Source organism: Neoarius graeffei, chromosome 22 (assembly GCF_027579695.1).
Source record: "Neoarius graeffei isolate fNeoGra1 chromosome 22, fNeoGra1.pri, whole genome shotgun sequence".
Classification (NCBI taxonomy): Eukaryota; Metazoa; Chordata; class Actinopteri; order Siluriformes; family Ariidae; genus Neoarius; species Neoarius graeffei.
In genome coordinates, this window is record NC_083590.1 from 1,871,312 (window position 1) to 1,896,486 (window position 25,175).

Consider the following 25,175-nt stretch of genomic DNA (forward strand, 5'->3'; position numbering starts at 1 on the left):
AAAATGTGAAAGTCGGAATGCCTCACCTTCTCGGAATAGCAGCCAGTCACTTCTGTGTAAAGTTGTTGAAGGTTGGCGTAGCGCTTCACCTGTAAGAAAGGGCTATGGGATGCCCAGCCAGCCAGAAAAGAATCTTGTTTCAAATGGGCAGAGTCATAATAGTACTAGTTCCTCTCCTTCAAAAAGGAGCTTGGAGGCTAGCAGCCTATCAGTGCATAAATCTGAGACCAAAAGACAGTCTCCCCCATTAAGACGGAGCTACGATGCACCTACTAAACAGTCATTGTTGCACAAAACAGGGTCAGACCGATCTTCCTGTAGCCGAAGTCCCTCCCCTTCAAAACGGGGTTATAACCCTCCTGGCCAATCATGCTTTCACAAATCAGAAAGCATCAGTTATTCTGGATCAAACCGATCTTCCTGTAGCCGAAGTCCCTCCCCTTCAAAGCGGGGTTATGACCCTCCTGGCCAATCATGTTTTCACAAATCAGAAAGCATCAGTTATTCTGGATCAAACCGATCTTCCTGTAGCCGAAGTCCCTCCCCTTCAAAGCGGGGTTATGACCCTCCTGGCCAATCATGTTTTCACAAATCAGAAAGCATCAGTTATTCTGGATCAAACCAATCTTCCTGTAGCCGAAGTCCCTCCCCTTCAAAGCGAGGTTATGACCCTCCTGGCCAATCATGTTTTCACAAATCAGAAAGCATCAGTTATTCTGGATCAAACCGATCTTCCTGTAGCCGAAGTCCCTCCCCTTCAAAGAGGGGTTATGACCCTCCTGGCCAATCACATTTCAGATCAGAGCACAGCAGTTGTTCGAAAAGTGGGCAGGGCCAGACTATCTTACACAAAACTATCAGTGAATCCAGAATGGAGTCTGCATCCTTCATTGGCAAATCAACTAATAGCAGCACAGCAGGATCATGGCGAGGCTCCACCCACTCTCTCCACAGCCCACCGACATCCAAAAGGTCCTCTTCTTCTAGGAAGTGCAGTGAGAGCAAACTGGTTGGTGTTCGGAAATCTGCCCACGTTTCCTGGAGTACCAGTGATAGGAGGCAGGGTCAGGATAATCATAGCCCCTCCTGCCGCAACAGAAGCCCCTCCCCCTTAATGAGAAACCACACTTCTTCTCAGAGCTCAATAGATTCAATTATGTCTAGTGGTTCATCTGGTCTGAACAGAGAGGAATATGCCATTATGGCTGACCTTCCAAAGGCCAAGAGGGTCCAAAGGCCAAACCAGATGGAGGGAATGGAGAGAGGAAACAGAGACGAAACATCATTATATAAACCTGCCAGGTAAAATAAAAAAAGCAGATGGTGGCCTATGCAATAAAATGTTAATTCATTCACAGTTTGTTCACAGGTCATTATATCAATGTCCTCCTTTAGTCACTCCCACACTAAACCCACCCACATCACCTGGGATGACATGACGGATCAGCGAGGAAATCTCTCCCCGACACACACACCTTCACACACACAGGTATCACACCTACACAGGTAACACACAGTGAAACGGGTACAGACAGACAAGACTGTGTTTGTGTTGAAGGCAAATAAAATGGAGCAGGAGAAGAGCGAGAGAGTTCAGCAGGTATGTGTCACTCCCAGTCTGTCTCTCCATCTCTTGCTCTGTTTTTATAGAGTGACATTTCTAAAGGCGTCAGCACTATTAGTGATGAATAACCTGAGCCCTGTGGTGGTGTGTGTGAAGTGAAAGTGCTGTCTAGACACGTACTTCAAATTCCTTACATCACTTCAAGTTGAGAAACACAAGTCAGATTCAATTGGTCTCTGCATGGGCGTGTTGGAGTGCACACTAATGAACATGTGTGAGAAGAACATTAACGATTACAGCCTGCGTTTAACACGGGAGAAAAATGAGAACAAATCACACTGCACAGTTATAGATACAGAGACCATTACTGCTCACTTACTGCGAAACCAAGCAGAGAAGAACATCACCAAAATACATTCCTTCATTACTAAAGTAACTCCGATTAAACAGCAAGCAAGAAAGAGATAATTAGAACTGAAATAAGAATTGTATGTAGAAATGAGTAAAAAAGTAGAAGTGTAAACAGGAATAAAGGAGAAATGAAGTTACTTGGTTTCGTGGCTTGTGTTAGAAAAATATTTGCTTCCCCCTAACATTTTCACAAACTTGTGAACTTAATGGTGTGAGAAAGCAAAATCAGTTTTTACACTCATGCCCCATTTCGACCAACAGGGCATGGGCTCCATTCTGATTTGCGCACCAAATTCTGAACCGTTTGGAGCATTTTAACCAAAAATAAATCAGTTCAGAACCTGAAAAGTTGATTCCCAGCTGGAACTGGAAAATAGCTGTTTTTTCCAGCGTGAACAGTCACATCAGTGGGCGTGTCATAAGTTTGGAGAGAAAGCACAGCACAGCGATGGAGAATGTAACAGAAAAGGAAACATCTTCAGAAAAAAATGGACTGAAGAAAATATCTGCAATAACAGAACAAAAACTCAGAGTTCATCAATATGTACCGCCATCTTGTACTACTGTTTACCCCCATTGTGAATTGTGCCACGCCCTCTGTTCATGACACAGTGTTGATTATGACGGTTCCACTCAAAACTGGTGAAAACATGGCCCGGGTCACTAGCTGACACCAAGGTTCAAAGAATCCTGAACGGAACCAGTTCAAGAACCTGTTCCCTGTTGGTCGAAAAGTGGTATACGATAAGATTACCTCAGTGTTTACAGAGCGACCTCGCTAGGCCAGAACTAAAAATGGTCTCAAATCTCATGATTTTACTGTGCAAACGAGTATTTACATTAAAGGAATTTAGAAGATGCTCTTATCCAGAGTGACGTATGACAGACCCAGATCAGTGATGTACAATGAATCCGGAGCAGTTGGGGGTTCGGTGCCTTGCTCAAGGGCCCTTCAGCCATTACTGCTGGGCCAGGGAAATGAACCAATGACCTTTTGGTCCCAAAGTTGCTTCACTAACCTTTAGGCCATGGCTTCCCCGTTCAGTACATACTGGTATAACACATTAATTTCAGTATTGTTAATTAATTTGTACTTATGACAAGCGAGTTTAATCTGATGAGTAAAATGATCACTTGCTGTCTAAACCCAACCCCATGCATTGCTTCGCAACTTCATCCACACACACTTTAACTTAAAGCCAGGAGGCAGGGGTGCAGATCCGATGTCAGGATTGGGGGGGGACACAAAAGTGATTTTTTTTTTTTTGTCTGTATGCAACCATAAATCAAAACTTCGTAGAGGCTCACCACATCATTCAAAAAGTACTGCACAGGGAATCATTAACTCTAGCCGCTTTATCCTTCTACAGAGTCGCAGGCGAGCTGGAGCCTATCCCAGCTGACTACGGGCGAAAGGCGGGGTACACCCTGGACAAGTCGCCAGGTCATCACAGGGCTGACACATAGACACAGACAACCATTCACACTCACATTCACACCTACGCTCAATTTAGAGTCACCAGTTAACCTAACCTGCATGTCTTTGGACTGTGGGAGAAACTGGAGCACCCGGAGGAAACCCACGCGGACACGGGGAGAACATGCAAACTCCACACAGAAAGGCCCTCGCCGGCCACAGGGCTCGAACCCGGACCTTCTTGCTGTGAGGCGACAGCGCTAACCACTACACCACCGTGCCACCCCCACAGGGAATGATTTGTCTGAAAATACATTTGTTTGTACAATTTTGAATAATTTAGGGGATTTTTATTGGGGGTGACAATTCATGTTTTTCAGAAATTGGGGGGGTCATGTTCCCCCCGGGATCTGCACCCATGCCAGGAGCCTGTATAAACTTTTATTTTTACTGTTTTATTCATATTAACATAGACATTTTGAAAACATTTTTTTAAACGTTGAGAACTTCGCACTGAGATGCAGCTTTTATTTACATTATAACGGGTAAAAAGAAAAAAAATTAAAAACAAATTTGTGTTCTGGTTTTCTTGCATGTTAAAATAAATTAATGAATTTGTTTAAACTTAAATGTTTAATTGTTTAAAAACGATAATAATAGTTTTGTCCCACAGCTCCACCCTCACCACAGTTAAACACCGGAAGTTGTGGCGAGCGCTCGCGCAGCGCTTCTGATTGGCTGCGGGGGGATCTGTGTGTTGAGCCCCGCCCAGGAAGTCGCGCTGCCGCCGAGTTGAGGGTAAAAAATTATTAAAAGTGCGGATTAACGCTGGAGAGCCGGGGCGAGTGGGCCGGGAGCGGGCTTAGCGGCGTGTTTGCGGGCTGTGAGAGACGGAAGGCGGTGAGGAGCGGGCTGGGTGAAGGCGCTGTGAGGGTGAAGGCGCTGTTGGCCGCGGCGCCTCAGGCTTTAGCCAGTTAGCACAGCAACAGGTCGCTCGCGGGACGGGACAGCACTGCACTGCACCGCCACTCATGGACCATTAACTGCTTTATTTATCAGTTTTATTTATCTGTTTGTTTGTTTGTGTCTGTTTGCTTTCCGGATCATTTAAATATGACGGTAAGGTTCTATTTTAAATGTACAGTGTGAGTTGTGAATGTTCTGAGGTGAATGTAATAATATTATACACTTAGTGTGTTTATAAGCAGTGTTGTGTATTCTGTGTGTGTGTGTGTGTGTGTGTGTGTGAGGGAGGGAGGGAGGGTGTGTCTGCTTTCAGTCTGCTTTCAGTCTGCCCATCTATTCAAACTGTGTGTGTGTGTGAGAGAGTGAGTGTGTGTGTGTGTGTGTGTGAGAGAGAGAGAGGTCTAAAGTCTGTGTGCTAATCACCATAAGAACAGGGATGTTTGTTTGAGGGATGTTTGTTTGAGGGTTTTGTCCTAAATGACCCCTTGCTCCCTACACTAGTGCCCTAGCTCTGAGTGTTCCACTGCGGATCACAGCGTCTCCCCCGGTTCTGTTCCACTTCTTCAGTGTTCTCTCTGTCTTATCTACAGGAACTCCTCTCTCTCTCTCTCTCTCTCTCTCTCTCTCTCTCTCTTTCACACACACGCAGTAGTTATATATCTATAGCTTATCCAGTCCTGTTTAAATCACTCCTTTATTTCACTTAAAGTGTACACTACCGTTCAAAAGTTTGGGGTCACCCAGACAATTGTGCTTTCCATGAAAAGTCACACTTTTTTATTTACCACCATAAGTTGTAAAATAGGGGCGGCACGGTGGTGTAGTGGTTAGCGCTGTCGCCTCACAGCAAGAAGGTCCGGGTTCGAGCGCTGTGGCCAGCGAGGGCCTTTCTGTGCGGAGTTTGCATGTTGTCCGCGTAGGTTTCCTCCGGGTGCTCCGGTTTCCCCCACAGTCCAAAGACATGCAGGTTAGGTTAACTGGTGACTCTAAATTGAGCGTAGGTGTGAATGTGAGTGTGAATGGTTGTCTGTGTCTATGTGTCAGCCCTGTGATGACCCTGCGACTTGTCCAGGGTGTACCCCGCCTTTCACCCGTAGTCAGCTGGGATAGGATCCAGTTCGCCTGCGACCCTGTAGAAGGATAAAGCAGCTACAGATAATGAGATGAAGTTGTAAAATTAATAGAAAATATAGTCAAGACATTTTTCTGGCCATTTTGAGCATTTAATCGACCCCACAAATGTGATGCTCCAGAAACTCAATCTGCTCAAAGGAAGGTCAGTTTTATAGCTTCTCTAAAGAGCTCAACTGTTTTCAGCTGTGCTAACATGATTGTACAAGGGTTTTCTAATCATCCATTAGCCTTCTGAGGCAATGAGCAAACACATTGTACCATTAGAACACTGGAGTGAGAGTTGCTGGAAATGGGCCTCTATACACCTATGGAGATATTGCACCAAAAACCACACATTTGCAGCTAGAATAGTCATTTACCACATTAGCAATGTATAGAGTGGATTTCTGATTAGTTTAAAGTGATCTTCATTGAAAAGAACAGTGCTTTTCTTTCAAAAATAAGGACATTTCAAAGTGACCCCAAACTTTTGAACGGTAGTGTACCTGTAGTGAATTTTAATTACTCGCTATTTCAAAAGATCATGTATGACACCAGTGGTTCCATCACGTAACATTCATCATAAGCTCTTGTCAAGTATGCGTGAGTTTTAAGTTGGTGCTCCACCAGTCCAGCACGGTCAGAGACATGTCGCCTCCTTCATGGGCTGTTCCAGCACCGGTAGCGACTCTCAATCCGATTGTCTGGGCTGCAGTGGACTGGTCACGGACCCCGTGCTGCAAACATCGGTCTAAGAGAACAGCACATCAACTGATCTGCTCATCAGAAATAGAAGAAATTATTTACACTTCCTCGAGCTGGTCTTTGGCTGGATCGAGTCTAAGTTTAAAAAAAAAAAAAAGCACCGTTCATTATCCATGTTGCAGTTCTCAAGATTGAATCGAATCGCTGTCCTGAATCATAAAATGCGTCCTGAATTGATTCGCTGTCCTGAATCATCTGAAGTGTGTAAAATCTGTGTGCCATCTTACAACAAGTTTTACCTCCAAATAGCCCAAACCAACGTTTCTCAACCTTTTTTCTGTCACGGCACCCTTCAGAAGTATGCAAATTCTCAAGGCACCCCCATATAAAATATACACAGTCACGCTGACCCTGGCAGTGATGTCGTGACATGGGAAAGGGGGCTGTGAGACAAATTTTGATGATGCATGAGGTGGCGATGATCTGCATTAGTGTAACTATTGTTTTTTGGAATTTTAATTCATTTTACTTATTTCAGTGTTAGAATATATAATTTTTTGACGGCACCCCTAATGAAGCCAGATGGCACCCCGGTTGAGAAAGGCTGGCCCAAACTGTCAGATGGATTTTATCCCGTTTACGGTGGGCATTCCTACCGCGAAAGAAAAACCAATCAAAACCGAAAGAGTGAAAGGTGATCATGCTGTTACCATCCCTGTGTCTGAAATCGCTCACTCATTCACTACTCGCTATACAGGGAATTACTATATAGAGGACTATATAGTGAGCTCATTGATAAAATGTAAAAACTCTTTCGGACACTAGTCCGTCACGCTGGTATTTGCGTCATTACTGTCGCACAGTTAAAACGTGCCAGATCAGTCGGCTGGTGGGTTTCAAAATAATAAATACATGCGTGTGTTTTTGTAGAAGAAACCTTTGTCACATGCACACTTCAAGCACAGTGAAATTCATCCTCTGCATTTAACCCATCTGAAGCAGTGAACACACGCACACACTCAGAGCAGTGGGCAGCCACACCAGAGTGCCCGGGGAGCAGTCAGGGGTTCGGTACCTCGCTCAAGGCACCTCAGCCCAAGGCCGCCCCACGTCAACCTAACTGCATGTGTTTGTGATAAATCCATATGATACTGAGCGCATTTCCCACATTAATCAATACAAAGTCCCTGCAGCTTTCAGTTCTTTTAAATCAACGCTGAACACTATTCTTCGCCGCTGCCTTTTATTAAATCATGTTTGAGACTTTTTAATTTGATTTCTTTCAGCACGACTGCAATGCATGATGGGATATATTGCTTTGGTTAGTGACCATCGTTGTACACTGCTTTTCGTGATGCATTGTGGGATACTTTGAGTGCACTATATAGGGTGTAAATAATCCTCACTAAGGTTTCGGACAGCACTACAAAACGGTGACTTCACTGTCAAGTGCCCTATGAGTAGGGAGTGATTTCGGGGACGGAGCGTATGAGCAGTCTTTTATGAATGTGTAAGTGTGCGCTCAGCGCTCCGACTCCGGTGGGACTGAGGAAGGGGACAAGTTTTATGTTTTATCTAATTTAGGTAATTTAACTATAATATTTGTCAGTGGGCACAAAGGAAAGTGTAAAGTTTGTCTATGTTCATCAGGCTTGTATGATAAACTCGCAAAAATATTTCTCAACTTGTGACCGACTCATTCTAAACCTGTTGAGCTTTGCTGATGAAGCTCTCAACCCCAAAGTACAACCAAATCTACTTGCACATAATGCCATGAAATAATAGATACCTGCCATAAAATAAAGATCTATTACAAGTATTAGCTCTATATTTATTCAATGTGTTCTGAAGTTACTTGACTGGGAATCTCGACCCACAGAACACTGCTTGCTTACTCGCACCCGATAACCCGGAATCAACGGCTGGACGCCACTTCTGGCTGGCAATGGCTGCTCCCTGTGGTTCTGCCTCCACAGAATAAAATTGTCCACAAAAGTGCTTTTACAGTGGTTATTTTTTATTTTTACTGAATGTGCGCATCTTTTGTCTATAAGTAATACATAAAGCACGGTTAATGTTGTAAGCATGACCAGTACCGGTACACTTTAATGACCCCTCAGGAACTGAATCCAAAACTAACGGCCCGATAGAAGAAAACTAATCCCTGCGTATAAAAGGACGGACAGACAGTTGGTGTGTGAGTGAGTGATTGGACCTGTCGTAGTACCAGAGCTCCGTTACTGAACGCTAACTTGGCACTGACTACGTTTACATGCACGTCCAAATCGAGCTGCTGTTGGTAATCGAGCAAAGGGTCCCAGCAGGGGTGCCAGAGAAATCCAATCCTACATGCACAAGTGAAATCGGGCTATTGTGCAAGGTGCATTGTGCACCCGAGCCACACGTGGCGCTACACGCCCCATCGTGTTGGTACACTTCTGGTTGTCGTCATGAAGAAGAGCTATAGTGTTGCCAGTTACTGCTGACGTTTTCCAGCCCAAAACATGTTCAGATCTGCTAAAATGCACTTAAAACCCCCAATCTGGCAACACTAGCAGTTCCGTGTTCAAGCTGTTCGGCTTGCTCTAACAGACTATGGCTACAAACTGTCCGGCGCAGACCACTGTTTTGTAAGACAACTTATTTTGCACAATATTTTTCTAAAGTCCATTTTTTGCTTACAAAAAAATTTTTTTTTTTTTGCTTACAATTTAACTTGTGTCTTAATAAACACACAAAGTTCAGTTGTTTTTGTTTTTATTGACATTCTTCAGATGTTGGACACATATATATATATATATATATATATATATATATATATATATATATATATATATATATACACACACACACACACACACAAATACAATGACTTGTTTATGTACACAATTCACAGCTATGCAAAAGCTGTACAGATGTATTTGGTGATACAGTAAGTGAGCTAAATTTTAACAGTGCAAACAATGCCACAAAAAGAAAAGATTCATGCCGTTGTCATGCCGACCGAGGCTGTTGTGTTTCCCGCTTGTGGTCTCGTCACTCGTCACTTCCGGAAGTAGCTCGACAACTAGCTCGATAGGGTATACATGCACAAAGTAGCTCAGCAGAAATCGCATAATCTAGGTGGTGTAGCTCGATTCCGAGAAATCAAGTTCGGTTCAATTTCAGCTGAATTAAGGTGTATACATGGCATTTTGAACTTCGATTAAAGTCGAGCAACGGCAGAAATTCGATTCTCTCTATGTGCATGTAAACGTAGTGACTGTGTCATCGTTTGGTCATCGTTTTATAACGTTCAGCCCTCTCTCTGCCTTCTATGGAGATCTGTGGCCAGGGATGAACATGTATGTTTTTCCTGAACACACTTATTAATTCTCAGCTGGTTAGCATTTCTGAATTTTTTGTGTGTGTGGTGGGAATTTTTACTTCGTACACACAGCTTTGCTCAGCCCTGGGTAAATGAGGCTCGATGTCTGATTTCAGTACCTGTCAGATTACTGATGTGGTCATGTGATCAGCACACTGTGACCTCTGTAATCAGATCAGACTCTAACGAAGACTGAGTCAGTAATCAGGTTATCGATCACATGGACACTGATAATCTGGTCTCGCTTGGGTTGGGAAACGTCTGTGTTTGGTTCAGTAGAAACGCGGCTCTAAGATGGATATCAGGTTCAGTTCACAACCTGGGGGGGCTGTTAGTCAGAGTTGCCCAATGTTGGTGTGTGTGTTTCTCCGCTCTTTCGTTGTTGGGGTTTCCTGTTAGTTTTAACACTTGCGACACCCTATTTACACACACAGTGTAACAAAAAGTGTTCCGCTTGTAACTGGTTTAAGTACTAACTCTCTCTCTCTCTCTCTCTCTCTCTCTCTCAGCCTGATCTGTTGAACTTTAAGAAGGGATGGATGTCCAAACTGGATGAAAGTGGAGAGGTAGGTGTGCGTGTGTGTGCACAACCCTAGTTCCAAAAAAGTTGGGACACTGTGTAAAACATAAATAAAAACAGAATGTAGTGACTTGCAAATCCTTTTTGACTGATATCCAATACAAAGACAAGATATTTAATGTTCAAACTGAAACTTTGTTTTTGTTTTTTGTAAATGTACACTCATTCTGAATTTGATGTCTGAAACGTGTTCCAAAAAAGTTGGAACGGGGCAAGAAAAGACTGGGAAAGTTGTGGAACGCTTAAGGGGAAAAAAAAACACGTTTGGAACATTCTACAGGTGAATTGGTAACAGGTGATCGTGTCCTGATTGGGTTTGAAATGGGCATCTTCAAGAGGCTGTCGTTCACAAACAGGGACGGGGTGAGGTTTAAGAACAACGCTTCTCAACATAGAACTGCGAAGAATTTATGGATTTCACCATCAACAATCTATAACATCTCAAGGTCCAGAGAAGTCTCTGAATATAAGGGGAAAGGCCAAAAACCAACACTGATTGGCTGTGACCTTTGACCCCTCAGACAGCACTGCACTAAAAACCCACATGCTTGTATAAAGGACATGATGACATGGGCTCAGGGACACTTCAGAAAACCGTCGTCTTTAGAACACAGTTCATCACTGCATCTACCATGTAAAGCAAAATCTCACCAACCTCCAGAAACACTGCTGAGTTCTCTGGGCCTGAGCTCATCGGAGACGGACTGACTCAAAGTGGAACAGTGCTTTTGGAAATCATGGATTTTGCATCCTCTGGGCTAAAGAGGAAAAGGACCATCTCGATTGTTACGAGCACAAAGTTCAAAAGCCAGTGTCTGTGATGGTGTTGGGGTTGATGCCCTTGGCAGGGGTAAACTGCACATCTGTGAAGCCTTCATTAATGCTGAAAAGTTCATACAGGTTTTAGCAGCTATCTGGATGACACCCCTGTTTATTCCAGCAGGATAACACCAGGCCACATTCTACACGTTACAACAGTGTGGCTTCGTCGTAAAAGAGTACAAGTGCTCAACTGATCTGCCTGCCTCCCACTGAAAACCTGTAGTGCGTTATGAAGCACAAAATACAATAACTGAGACCTCAGACTGTTGAGCAACTGCAGCCGTATATCAAGTTAGAGTAAGGGAGAATTTTAGCTTCAAACCTTCAGCTGGTGTCCTCCGTTCCCAAACACCTACTGAGTGTTGTTTGGAGAAAAGATGATGTAACACAGCAGTAAACACGCCCTGTCCCAAATTTTGGAACATGTAACAGGCATCAATTTCAGAATGAGTGAGTGTTTTTTGTAAATATACAATAAAGTTGATCAGTTTGAACATTAAATATTTTGTCTTTGTATTTATTGAACTGAATATAGATCAAAAAGGATTTGCGAATCACATTGTGTGTTTACGTTTTGCAGAGCGTCCTGATGTTTCTGGAATCGAGGTTGTTACTGTTTTGTCTGTGTTTAATTCCATGTCTTTAATTTTTTTCAAATTAAATGTAAGAAATATTTTATTACTGAAATTAGAGTCAGAGGGGAATCGGCACAGTGCTGACCGACTGCTAGCATTAAACTGTTTATTATAATTGTGTGTGTGTGTGTGTACGCAGTGGAAGAAGCACTGGTTCGTGCTGACGGATGCTGGACTGAAATACTACAGAGACTCTGGAGCTGAGGAGGTGTGTGTGTGTGTTACACTAACTGTTTTAGTGAGACGGAGTTGTGTTATTTTCTTTGGGATGCGTGTCTCTGAGTCTGTTAGAGTCTCTAATCATTTTATTTTGCCTTTTAATTATCTGTAATTTACTTTTTAATCAGTTGGGTTTAATCACATTACCATAGAATTTTAATCATATTATAAATGCGTTATTTGTTTATTTTCTGTTTTCTCTGTAGTTTTTGTTGCTAATTTTTCTACTTTATTTTAATCTTTGTGTTTTAAAAACAGATTTCTGCTGAGTAAACTGCTTACTGTGTCCATTTTTCTCTCTCCCTCTGCGTGCATCTGTGTGTGTGTCTGTCTGTCTCTCTCTCTCTGCGTGCATCTGTGTCTGTCTCTCTCTCTCCCCCTCCCTCTGTGTGCATCTGCGCATCTGTCCGTGTCTCTCTCTCTCTCTCTCTCTCTCTCTCTCTCTCTCTCTCTCTCTCTCTCTCTCTCTCTGTGTGTGTGCATGTCTGTCTGTCTGTGTCTGATTCTCTCTCCTCCATATCTCGGTGTCTGCATGCATATATCAATAAAATATTGTGTTCTTGTCTCTCTCTCAGAAAGATGAGTTGGATGGAGAGGTTGATCTCTGCTCCTGTTTGAAAGTGTCTGAGTTTGATGTGGAGAAAAACTACGGCTTTCAGATACAGGTGGCTAAACTCTCTCTCTCTCTCTCTCTCTCTCTCTCTCTCTCGTTCACTCCTTCGCTAAGATCACTCAGTCCTCATACAGTTTTTCACTCATTTATTAATTGTCTTTTTATTTATTCACTCATTTGTTTGTGTTAATTTACTTGTTTATTCCTTTTTATTCAGTTTCCTCACTTGTTAACTAGAGATGCACCGATTGCAATTTTTTGGGCCGATTCCGATTTCCGATTTTCCATGGAGTGTGACCTGCCGATACCGATTTTGGCCGATTCCGATTTCATTTTTTCAAACCACTTCACAGCACACACAAAGACTATTTTCTTTTTATCTTTTCTTTAATAGAACATTCTGCCAGATTTTCAGTAATAAATTTTCAACACCTCAAAGGTTGAAAACAAACAAAAAGACATTGTTCTTTGTAAAATCTTTCTTCATGTTTGGTATTAACATATTAATTCCTGTAATAGGAAATTCACACAAACATTTTTTCTTTTCCCATCCAATATCTGGCACAAAAACAACTCCCCCCTCATATATTATTTGCCAACTGCTATGGAACACACTTTCATAAGCCTATTTAGATCTGAAAACTTCTGCCTTATAGAACAACCCGTTTCTTCATTCAGTATCAAAATACAAAAATAATTTCCAGTCATACTTATACCACAGCCATTCTATCATCTTTGTCAAATGTGTATTTGTAGAGTAATTTCCAATGGAATCAAGTGCAGCCAAGGTCGTAAAACAAACAAAAAGACATTTTTTTCTTTCTCTCTTTGTACAAATCTAACTAGATGTTTGGTAATAGGCTAACGTATTCATTCCTGTAATGGGAAATTCACACAACCACAAATGTTTTCTTCTTTTCACATCCAATATCTGGCACAAAAAAAAAAAATTAACTATCGTGAATTTTTTTTTTGTTAACGGCGCGCGCGCCGGAGCTCGTTAGGCGCGCAGGACTGACACTGTTCTGCGCAAGCGCAACACAATCGCACTAGAAAGCATGTTCAAGCTGCCAGTGTAGCTGCAGCCTTTTTAGTTGCGAATTACGAGTATTTCCACTTTCATCTCTATGTGATACACAAGTTTTGATTGGCAGAAAATCGGCATATTTTAATTTTGACCGGCCGGTCGCCGGTCATGGCCGATCACGTGAAAATCGGCCGATTCCGATCGGCAGCCGGTCAATCGGTGCATCTCTGTTGTTAACCTCTTCACGCATTCTCTCTCTCTCTCTCTCTCTCTCTCTCTCTCTCTCTCTCTCTCTCTCTCTCTCTCGTCCTCTAGTAAACGTTCATTTTCACTTCCTCATGCCCTTATTCACTGCTCTATTCCATTCCCTTATTCCTGTCACTCAGTTGTTAAGAGTCACTGTGCAGCTGCTCATACACACAGAAACTTAGTGTCTCTCTCTCTCTCTCTCTCTCTCTCTCTCTCTCTCTCTCTCTCCCTGTCTCTCAGACGGCGAGTGGCGTGTTCACTCTCTCGGCGATGACTGCAGGAATCAGGAGAAACTGGATTGAGGTTTTGAGGAAAAACATCCGCCCGAGCAGCACGCCGGATCTTACACAGTGAGTAGCATTCGCTCGCACACACACGCATGTGCACGCGCGCAAGGTCACCGCCGCCTCTCTCTCTCCTCCGCCTCCAGGTTCCCAGACAGCACTCCTGATAAAGAGGACTCTCGCCGCCTGGCGTCTCGCCGCCAGTCAGAAACCTCCTCCGCTCCTGCCCCCACCCAGCGCAAATTTGACTACGTCGAGCTCTCTCCTGTAGCCACACCCATTCTTTCTGCACCAGCCAATCAGAGAGAGGCAGGAGAAGGGCAGGTGCGTGAGCACGGTCAGGAGGAAAAGAGCCGGAACGTTCAGCGGGAGCCGTTGATATCACGCAGGTGGCCGGGGAAAACTCCAGAGCAGAAGCGTTTGGAGGAGGAGATCGAGAGGAAGTGGGAGGAGTTTGAGCACCTGCCTGTCAAACCAGTGGTGTCCCTTTCTGCGTTGGGATCGCTGCAGAGGGAGGTAGAGCGTGCAGATGATTTTAAATTTGCAAACAAGGCTTCAATTTGCAAATTAAACAATTCATCTGGTGTGCGTGTGTGTGTGTGAGATAGCTAGGCACTCTGAGCAGCTATTGTGTGTGTGTCTGTGCGTGTGTGTGTGTTAATATAGCTAATAGCTAAAATGCCGTTGGGGTGTGTGTGTGTTTGTATATCTGCTATGAAGCTTGTCGTGTGCGTGTGTGCATGATTTTTGGGATTTGTTTGATCTTGCCGCAGTGCTCTATTCTGATCAGCCTCTTTCGCTGCTTTGGGGCGTGGCCTGGTTCTGGCGTTGACTCTGGTTCCTGAAATGCGAACTCAGAACCTGAACCAGAGCAAGTACCTGTAACAGGAACTAAGAGAACTAGGGGGGGAAATCTGAATAAATATGGAGGGGTCCAGACACCCTTTGTCAGTTTGTGTGATGGTAACCCTGTCAAGTGCCTGCTGAAAGCTGATTGGCTGCTGCTGTCCACCTGTGTTTTTACTGTAAGCTATCGTCAAACATCCACTCGGAGACAGAAATATAAATATAGACGGTGTGCATCAGAGTTCAGCTTGATCAGATTCAACCTGCTCGCTCAGATTGGCCACGCCCACACGCTCCAGAGTCCTGAACATGTCATGAACTTCAGAAAGCTTTTGGTATTTAATGAGATTTGGATTCTGCTGAGTATTTTGGCCCCAAATATCCAAACCTTGTAGGACCTGTTTGTTTGCGAAAGTAGCTTTTACATATGCAAATTTATTAAAAATCCAAGTGGTGCTTGGATCTCTAATATGATGATATTATATGAAAGTAAAAATTAATCAGAACCATAAAGGCAGAGTCAGAAACAGAACCTGGGTTCTACCTCCATGTGGAGAAGGTTAAAGCCCTGTGCGAGACCTGTTCCTGTATCTGGTAAACACAACACGGGGCATTTCATTCCCACTCGGTCTCCGTAACGGTAAAGTAACTCATGTTGTGTTTTCCACCTGACTGTGTTTAACGGGACGCTACAGCGTGTGAACCACTGCCAGACCGAGGTGGCAAGTTCATATCCAGTTGTTAAGATGGAACGTGAGGCCTGTAATTCCGGGTCCGAGCCTCGTCTTTTCGGCCTGTCCCCCGCTGTTTGAACAGAGTCCAAGAACACCATGCAGTTGTCCTTCTACTGTTTTCCTTCTAACACGATTATAAGACTGATGTTGATTCTTATAGAAACGAGTTCTGTTTGGTGATGGCACCGTGACCAGAACTTTTACCCAGATGTTGAGTCGAGTGAACCTGTTTTCTAAACTTGTATAACGGCAGCGGTGATCTGAGCTGGAGAGAGTTCTGTTGCGTGTCGAGTTAAAGATGGTCTCGAGTGTGTGCTGAACAAGTCGCTATTGAATTAAAGTTGATAAAGGCGCAGCGCTCGAAACTAACGGCGTCCCGGGGACCATAAAAAATGTCATCGGGACACAAAATTATCATATCTGGGACAATCCCGGGACAATGGAAAAAAATAGATCTAGAAAAAAAAAGTTCTACATTAATATTATTTACAAAGCCGTAACACATACGTAGACATTCACCTAATTTGTCAATTTTAATTTTAAAACGTTAACAGCGAAAAATACATAGTAGCTACACTTTCGATGCACCTGCATCCGTAGGCTACAGAGCAGCGCATTCTGTTCTAGAATCTTCGGCCGGAGTCCGCATTATATGGACTTGGAATGGAATTGCTACCGCACACGCTGCGCCGACTCTTGCCAGAACAAAAATGCTGAAGTGGTTGAAGCGGCCCGACCGCGGGGAAGAAACTGAAAGCCCAGACATAACGTCTCCGGGACCTTCAGGATCCAAAGTGTCATCGCCTGGTCTGCAGGCAACGCTAGCAACTGAATGAACTTAATGAACACTGTTAGACACGTTATAAAATACAACAGGAATGATGTGGATGATATTGACGGAAGATACCATTCAACAGAATAAGTGAGTTTTCTTGGTGTCTTTCTAGTTCAGAAAGTTTAGTCAGTCAGCAGCACACCTAGGCTCGGACCTGCCACTATGCTGATGTTGCTAACATTTGCACCCACGTTTCGGCAGCGAAAGTTCATAAAATGCATAACGGAAAGTTCATAAAAATGGATAACGGAAAGTGCATAAAAATGGATAACGGTAATGGTGAAAATGATAAGTTGGCCTTATAAGTGCCCACAGATATTCAAGGTATAAGTAGATGAAATGAACATAAAAGGGGTCTTATTTTCAACTAAAGTGTACTGCAGATGTAGGGAGTTGAAACATTTTCTGAATGAGCTAGTTGGCCCCTTTAAATAAACTGGTATCTATTCATACAGTGAGATCGCCAAAGTTTAATAAACTGAAAATGCAATAACTGTAATTTTGAAGTAGATGATGTATAGGACATGTGTCGCTTGTGTTTTGTGACTTATTGTAAAAATGATATAAAGGGTTCAAAATCGCATAGTTACAAATATAATAGTAACTTCATATGATAATATTAACCACTGGTTATTTCAGAGAGGAAAAAAATGGGGACACTATTGCTTCCATTCGGGACAATACAACACAGAATTCGGGACCACTGGGGGACACAAAGAGAGTTAATTTCGAGCCCTGTAAAGGCGTCTAAAATGTCACCAAATCTATGAACAAAGTCTCCAAGTTGGCGAAGTGGCGTTTGGACCCGGAAATGATTCGTCTTCGAACTTAACGAGCGGATTGCGGTGACGAGCCCACTGTTTGTTCAGACCGATGATTTTGACCGGTCACAACATGTTGGTAAAAGGTTCTTGTTAATCCGATGCCCAGGTTAGACGCATGCTGTGACCTGCGATCGGTCAGATGGCGACTAGTCGCAGGTGGGCACAGGCGTTTTGTGTCAAATCCTTTGTTGTGGTCAGACGTATTGCAGGACGCAGAGTTTTTAAGCTGAATCAACCAATCGGAAGCAGACGCAGCGCACAGAAAACCTTTAAAAACGTATAACGCCATAAGACAGGTTGTTGTAAACGATTTGCAGGTGCAGTCTGCGTCTACCTGCGATGCACCATAGCCGTCTCTAAAGACCCGTCTTCCCCTGCGTCTAGCTGCCATTTTGTTATCGCTGGTAGACGCGAGTAGTTGAAAACTAGTTACAGCCTGCTGTCTGACCTGGGCGTTACTACATCACCTGGATAGGATAAAATTTCAACTTCACCGCTGTGCTCCCGTTCCCACACGACAGTTTTCTCTCCTGTGTGTGTGTGCATGCGAGAGAGAGAATGGTGCACGAGAGTTCCTCTCTGTTCCTGAATTCAGTGAGCTTTACCTCTGTGTCTCTCTCTCCCCCAGGTGGCATCTCTGACACAGCAGGTGGAGTGTGTGCGGGGTGAAGGGGGTGTGTGTGAGGGTGGGGGGTGTGTGTGTCGGTGTTGCAGTGTGAGTTTGGAGCAGATGGAGCGTGCTCACAAACACGCACTGGAGGAACTGCAGAGGAAACACCAGCGTCAGACTGCAGAAATGGAGAAAGAGAGAGAGAGACTGCTGAACGAGGAGATTCAAGCCACGGCTCGCGGTGAGAAACACACACACACACACCCAACAACTCGCACTCAACACGCAGACGTAACCAACACGCTAGTATCTATAACCTTGTTCTTGTGCTCCTTCCTTGGGTTCTGTTTGTGGTCCTGCCTCGATCAGGGGCGTGCCTTTGTTTTCCGGATCTGATTCTGGTTCTGCCACTTTTTTGTGTCTGGTTCTGACTCTTCACGTTGAGGGTCCTGCTCCTCATTCCTTCTGTGTGTTTTGCCTCGACTCTGCTCCTGGGTCTGGTTCAGTGTGTGTGTGTGTGTGTGTGTGTGTGTGTTTGTTTCAGCAATGGAGGCTCTGAGAAAGGCTCATAAAGAAGAACTGGAGAGAGAGGTCCAGAAAGCTAAACACCTTCCAACACAAACAGGAGGCACACGCTCTGTCCGAGAGCAGCAACAGTGAGTACACACACACACACACACACACACACACACACACACACACACACACACACACACACACACAGATCAGCAGCTGATGTGTGTGAAACAGCCTACTAATACAGTGTGTGTGTGTGTAGGCAGGAGCTCCTGTCTCTGAGGAGGGAGCTGGATGGTCTATCAGACCGTTACTCTCAGAAATGCCTGGAACTGAACAGAGAACAACAAAACAATGGAGAGAAAGAACGACAGATCAGCATGAAGGAGAGAGAGATGGAGCAACTTCGCAGACAAAACCAGGTGACTGGGGGGAGGAGCGAGAAATAACGGTTAGTGATGGAGTTAGATCACGGGTGATGTTCATACTTCTACCTTTATTCTGTCTGTAGGATCTTCAGTCACGTTTAACAGAGGAGATCCGGCGCATGCGCTCATTGGTCACAGGTCAGAGGTCAGAGGAGGTCATCCTCGAGAGCAACAAGGGGAGATCTGTGTGTGAACTGGAGGTCAGAATCCTCAAGACTTAGTAGCAGAAGTTATTACAGTTCGGGTCATGTTTCGTTTTCATCTTGTGTTCCTGTTACTCAAATATAGCCGCCCTAACGTCCTGCCAACTTCTCCTGTTACTATACGAGTTTAATACTAATATTCACGGTTTCCCTCAGGGCTCAGTCCTTGGTCCTGTTACTTTTCTCACTCCTATATCTGTTTCCTCTTCATCACCTTGTTCTTTTGGTCCACACATTACTCTTAGATTGATCTCAGTACTCGGGTCCATCGCCGCCTCATTAACCGAACATGATGTGCCCTCGCCAGTAGACTGAAATTCTTCCACACTGACGAAACAAATGTTGCACCTTTTCTACCGAAACCTCCAGAACTCTCCGGTGATGTTGACAGCGTTACAGTTCGACCTTCGATAAATGTTCAAGGGTGTTTTAGCCACGTATCGGGTCACTGATTAAAGCGGTGCCACGCCCCCTCTCAACTGACTCTGTTTGAAAGGAACTGAAACCCTGGTTCACATAACCTCCTGCTTATATTAGTACAGTTACTCCGCCTTCTTTAAAAGAAGTTTCTGGTAAAGACCTGACTACACAGCAACATATTGAAAATTATTACTGAGTCATACAAAGGTTGTTTTATTATTTTTTTTAAATGCACACTGTACCTCCAGATACAGAATTAGAATTTAAAAATAGCAGCTACAGGTTCTGTTTTAGTTTCACTTTGAGGTTTCAGTTTTGTTTTTATTTCCCAGCAGTTTACATCCTGTGTGTGATTGGGGGATCGGTGATGTCCGATCCCACACGACTTCCTGTTCACTGTATAAGGCAGATATACTGCACTGTGTTCAGCTTCAGAAAAGGAGCAATGTACTAGGGTGCCAATATTTTGTGTGCATGTGGTGTCTCCCCGCAGGTGTTGCTGAGAGTGAAGCACAACGAGGTGGAGTACTTGCACAAAGAGATCATGTGCTTAAGGAACGAAGTACAGTTTCTCAACACGGTAGTGTGTGTGTTAATACAAGTCCTTCACGTGTCTTATTTTATCCGTGGCCATGTTGACACGTTTAACACACTCGCACTGTGTGTAGGAGAAGCAGAGTGTGTGCGCACAGTATCAGGATGTGTGTGAGGAGCTGAAGGTGATGAAGCAGAGGAGTGAACGAGAGGTTCAGACACTTCGAGAACATCTGAGACTCGCCATCGCCGCCCTGCAGGAGGAGCGGGGACTGCACAACAGCATCTAACACCCCACACGCACACCCACACACACCCACACACATGTATGTGATCTACAGTGCACCTCAGACAACTTAATGTAGCTCATTGTGTAAATCCTTGCATTGATGTATAAAGTGTGTGTTTCAGATGAAAGGGAGGAGTCAGCAGGACCGTGTGCCTTTTATTTCAACCGCGTCAGCCAATCAGGAGCAGCAGTCTGGGTCAGCTGACCAGTTATGATACACTGGATGGCTAAAATCTGCTGTGTGTGTGCGCGTGTTACAATCATGAATCTAAAAACTGGACTAATGTGGAATATTTTCTCTCTGGGAAAACACGCGTGTAGAGGTTGGAGGCGTGTCTCTAATGTACCTGAAGAGGCTCTGCATGTGTCTCTCACACCCTCGTCCCCCTCCCCTAAATCACAGGGGAGGAAACACTCCGGCCGTCTCCCAAACCTCGCACCCCGCACTCACTAGGTGGACATGAGCATGTAAAGGATGGCCTGGATTGATCAACACGCACACACTTTCTGATCCCAGGCATCCTGGAAGGGTTCTGCAACACTCACTGTGAGTTCTAGAATGCCAAACCTGGACGTGGTCAAGAGGGAAGGGTTCTAGATCTGCAGACCAGATATATCTGAAAGGGTTGTGGACTGCTGAGCTAGGCAGATGTCTTGAATGCTAAACCTGGAAGGGTTCTAGAGTTGTTGAACTAGAAGGCTTTCAGAATGTCTTGACTGGCAAGGGTTCTTGAGTTCTAGAATATACACCCAGCAGGGTTGTGGATCGCTTGAAAAGAATTCAAACCTGGAAATGTTCTAGAGTGATCAAAATTGAAGGTTTCTAGATATCCAGTCTGAAAGGGTGCTGGACTAGAAGGTGGAAGAGTTCTGGAACTAGAAGGTTTATTGAGGGTTTTGACTGGGAGGGGTTACAGAATACACACCCAGGAAAGGTGTATGATTTGGTCAGATAGTTAAAGGTTCTAGAACGATAAACGTGGAAGAGTTGTCGCCTGCTCAACCTTTATAAGTATGCAAGTGTTAAACCAGGAAGTATTCAAAACAAATAGTTCCAGAATGTTCCACCAGTCAGATTTGCAGACGGCTGAATCAGGCAGAGAGATTTAATGTCCTCAGGCTGCATAGGTTCTTGAGTAACACAATCAGGTTGGGTTGTGGACTGCACAACTGTGTGAACTTGTAGAATATTAAACAGTGCTGGAAGGGTTCGAAACCACACGTCCAGGGAGGGTTGGAGCCTGCTCAGCCAAGTCGAGTTCTGTAATGTTAAACCCAGTTGGGTTCAAGAGTGCTCCGACTGGAAGGATACTGGCATATTCCACCAGGAAAGGCTGTAGCCTTCTCAACGAGGTTCTGAAATCTCAGGATTCAGTGGGAGACTGTTGAGCAAAATCCTGATGCGTTGGCTTTGAAGACGCGTAGAGTGTCCGAGAGAAGAATGTGCTGTAGATAATAAATACAACATTAAGTGCATAGGTTTACTTTCACTGGTTCCTGATTTTCAAACAATCTGTATAAACCCGAGAGAACTCCAGAGTGCTCTGGCTTCATGGGTTCTAGAATATTCAGTCAGGAAAGCACTGCTCCAGTAAGGTAGACTTCTGCAGTGCTCGTGCTGGAAGGGTTCTGGAATAATCCATTAGGGTCATGGACTGCTTGGTGAGTTGAGCCACTGGAATGTTCAACCTGGAAGGGTTCTGGAATAATCCACCAGGCGTGTACACTGCTGTACCAGACACCTATCTGGAATAGTTTTGTATTAATCCTCAACCGGATCACAGTGGAACATTAGTTTTAGGTGGAGAGTGATCCCTTGCTCTGGTTGATGGTTCTCACAGCTTCACTGACTACTTTGTAAAAGAAACTGTTGTCTTACTGTAGCAGTGCATTGTGGGTAAAGCTGATGGAGTAATAAAACAGGAGGTGTTAGTGTTTGGAAGGGTATCAGGACGAGGCCCCAGGGAGTGAGCAGTGTTTACGGGGTGCGTTAGAGAGGCGGGTTCTGTACGTACACGCCCTCTCTGTGTTGCGATGGAGTTGCTGATGTGAGGTCTGTGTTGAGCAGCAGAGAAACCTGCAGTGCCACGCGGAGAACACACCAAAACTTTGCTTCAATGAGCCAAATGACTTTAGTTACTTCATGTTCTTTTGTAAGCTAAAACTGGACACCTTTTCTTTATGAAAATTTGTTTTTATATATATTTAAAGCAGAATCTGTAAAATAATGTTTCATAGTTAATGTCAATAAAGTAATCGCTGTGTTTTACCTCAAAGCCTGTAGTCGTCATTGTTGAACAGGTGGAGCGTGTCTCATATATATTTTTTAAATATGTAATTTCAGTCCCTCAAAGTGCTGGTCTTTGGTTTATGTGGGCTTCACTACAACACGTGTACGTGTGTGTATACACTCCCTGGCCACTTTAAGAGGAACATGCTGTTGACTCTAAGATCCCTGTTCTTGGCTGCAGGAGTGGAACCCAATGTGTTGTTCTGCTGTTTCATGCTGAGATGCTTTTCTGCTCACCACGGTTGTAAAGATTGATTTATATGAGTTACTATATCCTTCCTGGCAAAAATGCTCAAACTGCTCAATCTGCCCATTTCCCTCTGACCCTCTCTTATCAACAAGGCGTTTGTTTCCACCCACAGAACTGTCGCTCACTCAGTGTTTTTTGTTTTCTGCACCATTCTGTGTAAACTCTAGAGACTGTTGTGTGTGAAAACCCCAGGAGATCAGCAGCTTCTGAAATACTCAAACCAGTCCATCTGGATCAAACCAACACCCATACCACAGTGAGAGAAAGTCACACACACACACACACACACACACACACACTGAGCTCAGTTTCCCCAGTGTGCTGTGTGAACACGAGCTGCTGCTGGGAGTCTGGGGGGTTTGATGCTCTGTGCTGCTGGGAGTCTGGGGGGTTTGATGCTCTGTGCTGCTGGGAGTCTGGGGGGTTTGATGTAGAGCCCTGCACTCCCGCAGGACCCGACGCAAAGCAGTGCGGCGCGGGACAAATTTTGGAAGCTCATTGCGGGCAGGAGGGGGAGTGCACAATGCGGGAGCAGTGATAAGCTGCAGTCCCGCTAACTAAAAACGTGTTTAAAATAAAATTTATAAATTAATTTGTCTATCATATATAATTTGTGCTGGATATTTTATTCGGCATTAATAAAAACATTTTAAGATGCCTAAATTTGTGGATGTGGTCTAATCTCGCGTACGTTTCCAATTCCTTTCCGCTCTTCCGTGTTTTGAGATCTCCGATCATGGCAGAAGAGCAGAGCTCCTCTAGTTTCACCTAACCAACTTTGTCTGAAGGTGTCAACTGCATTCAACATGGCGGACGGAATGTCTCGATGTCTCAGTTGTTTGACGGTGTATCGCACAGATTGTTCAATTTAAAGCGAGAAATAGACAGTGTATAATCTGAGGAGCTGGTTGTGGTTGCGCAGCACTTCATATGAGAGGAGAATGAAATCGCGGTTGGAATCATAACACCACAGACTCAGAAGTGGGAGTGTGCAAAGCGAGAGCTGTCAATCAAAGCGAGAGCTGTCAGTCATGAGCCATGCAGCGCTCACCTTGGAATGTGTCAGCAGAATGTCAGAGTCTAAACAATAAACTTACAATAAACCTAGCAATGCCACCTATAAATACACAACATGTAGATCTACATAACGTTATCTGTGCCATCTCACAGCAGTTTGCTGAGCTATTTTTAATCAGGGCAAATAGCCTTATACAACCCCGATTCCAAAAAAGTTGGGACAAAGTACAGATTGTAAATAAAAATGGAATGCAATGATGTGGAAGTTTCAAAATTCCATATTTTATTCAGAATAGAACATAGATGACATATCAAATGTTTAAACTGAGAAAATGTATCATTTAAAGAGAAAAATTAGGTGATTTTAAATTTCATGACAACACCACATCTCAAAAAAGTTTGGACAAGGCCATGTTTCCCACTGTGAGACATCCCCTTTTCTCTTTACAACAGTCTGTAAACGTCTGGGGACTGAGGAGACAAGTTGCTCAAGTTTAGGGATAGGAATGTTAACCCATTCTTGTCTAATGTAGGATTCTAGTTGCTCAACTGTCTTAGGTCTTTTTTGTCGTATCTTCCGTTTTATGATGCGCCAAATGTTTTCTATGGGTGAAAGATCTGGACTGCAGGCTGGCCAGTTCAGTACCCGGACCCTTCTTCTATGCAGCCATGATGCTGTAATTGATGCAGTATGTGGTTTGGTATTGTCATGTTGGAAAATGCAAGGTCTTCCCTGAAAGAGACGTCGTCTGGATGGGAGCATATGTTGCTCTAGAACCTGGATATACCTTTCAGCATTGATGGTGTCTTTCCAGATGTGTAAGCTGCCCATGCCACATGCACTAATGCAACCCCATACCATCAGAGATGCAGGCTTCTGAACTGAGCGCTGAGAACAACTTGGGTCGTCCTTCTCCTCTTTAGTCCGAATGACACGGCGTCCCTGATTTCCATAAAGAACTTCAAATTTTGATTCATCTGACCACAGAACAGTTTTCCACTTTGCCACAGTCCATTTTAAATGAGCCTTGGCCCAGAGAAGACGTCTGCGCTTCTGGACCATGTTTAGATACGGCTTCTTCTTTGAACTATAGAGTTTTAGCTGGCGACGGCGGATGGCACGGTGAATTGTGTTCACAGATAATGTTCTCTGGAAATATTCCTGAGCCCATTTTATGATTTCCAATACAGAAGCATGCCTGTATGTGATGCAGTGCCGTCTAAGGGCCCGAAGATCACGGGCACCCAGTATGGTTTTCCGGCCTTGACCCTTACGCACAGAGATTCTTCCAGATTCTCTGAATCTTTTGATGATATTATGCACTGTAGATGATGATATGTTCAAACTCTTTGCAATTTTACACTGTCGAACTCCTTTCTGATATTGCTCCACTATTTGTCGCGCAG

The 25,175-nt window shown here is 44.1% G+C and overlaps 1 protein-coding gene across 3 annotated transcripts; it reads left to right on the forward strand.

Moving 5' to 3' along the window:
* The first annotated feature begins 1,504 nt into the window (after positions 1 to 1,504).
* On the forward strand, positions 1,505 to 22,487 carry triobpb (TRIO and F-actin binding protein b). Of its 3 annotated transcripts, XM_060904176.1 has the most exons (13): positions 1,505 to 1,600; positions 10,053 to 10,109; positions 11,720 to 11,788; positions 12,375 to 12,464; positions 13,929 to 14,038; positions 14,119 to 14,488; positions 17,840 to 18,062; positions 18,366 to 18,477; positions 18,600 to 18,759; positions 18,849 to 18,965; positions 19,882 to 19,968; positions 20,057 to 20,248; positions 20,334 to 22,487. In XM_060904176.1, the coding sequence occupies exons 1-12, from the start codon at positions 1,568 to 1,570 to the stop codon at positions 20,210 to 20,212; spliced, it is 1,584 nt and encodes a 527-aa protein (XP_060760159.1). In that variant the 5' UTR covers positions 1,505 to 1,567; the 3' UTR covers positions 20,213 to 20,248; positions 20,334 to 22,487. The 3 variants fall into 3 exon arrangements, with proteins under 3 accessions (XP_060760159.1, XP_060760158.1, XP_060760160.1); XM_060904175.1 differs by having other exon boundaries at positions 20,057 to 22,487; XM_060904177.1 differs by lacking the exon at positions 1,505 to 1,600 and adding an exon at positions 4,142 to 4,511 and having other exon boundaries at positions 20,057 to 22,487.
* Positions 22,488 to 25,175: the final 2,688 nt, after the last annotated feature.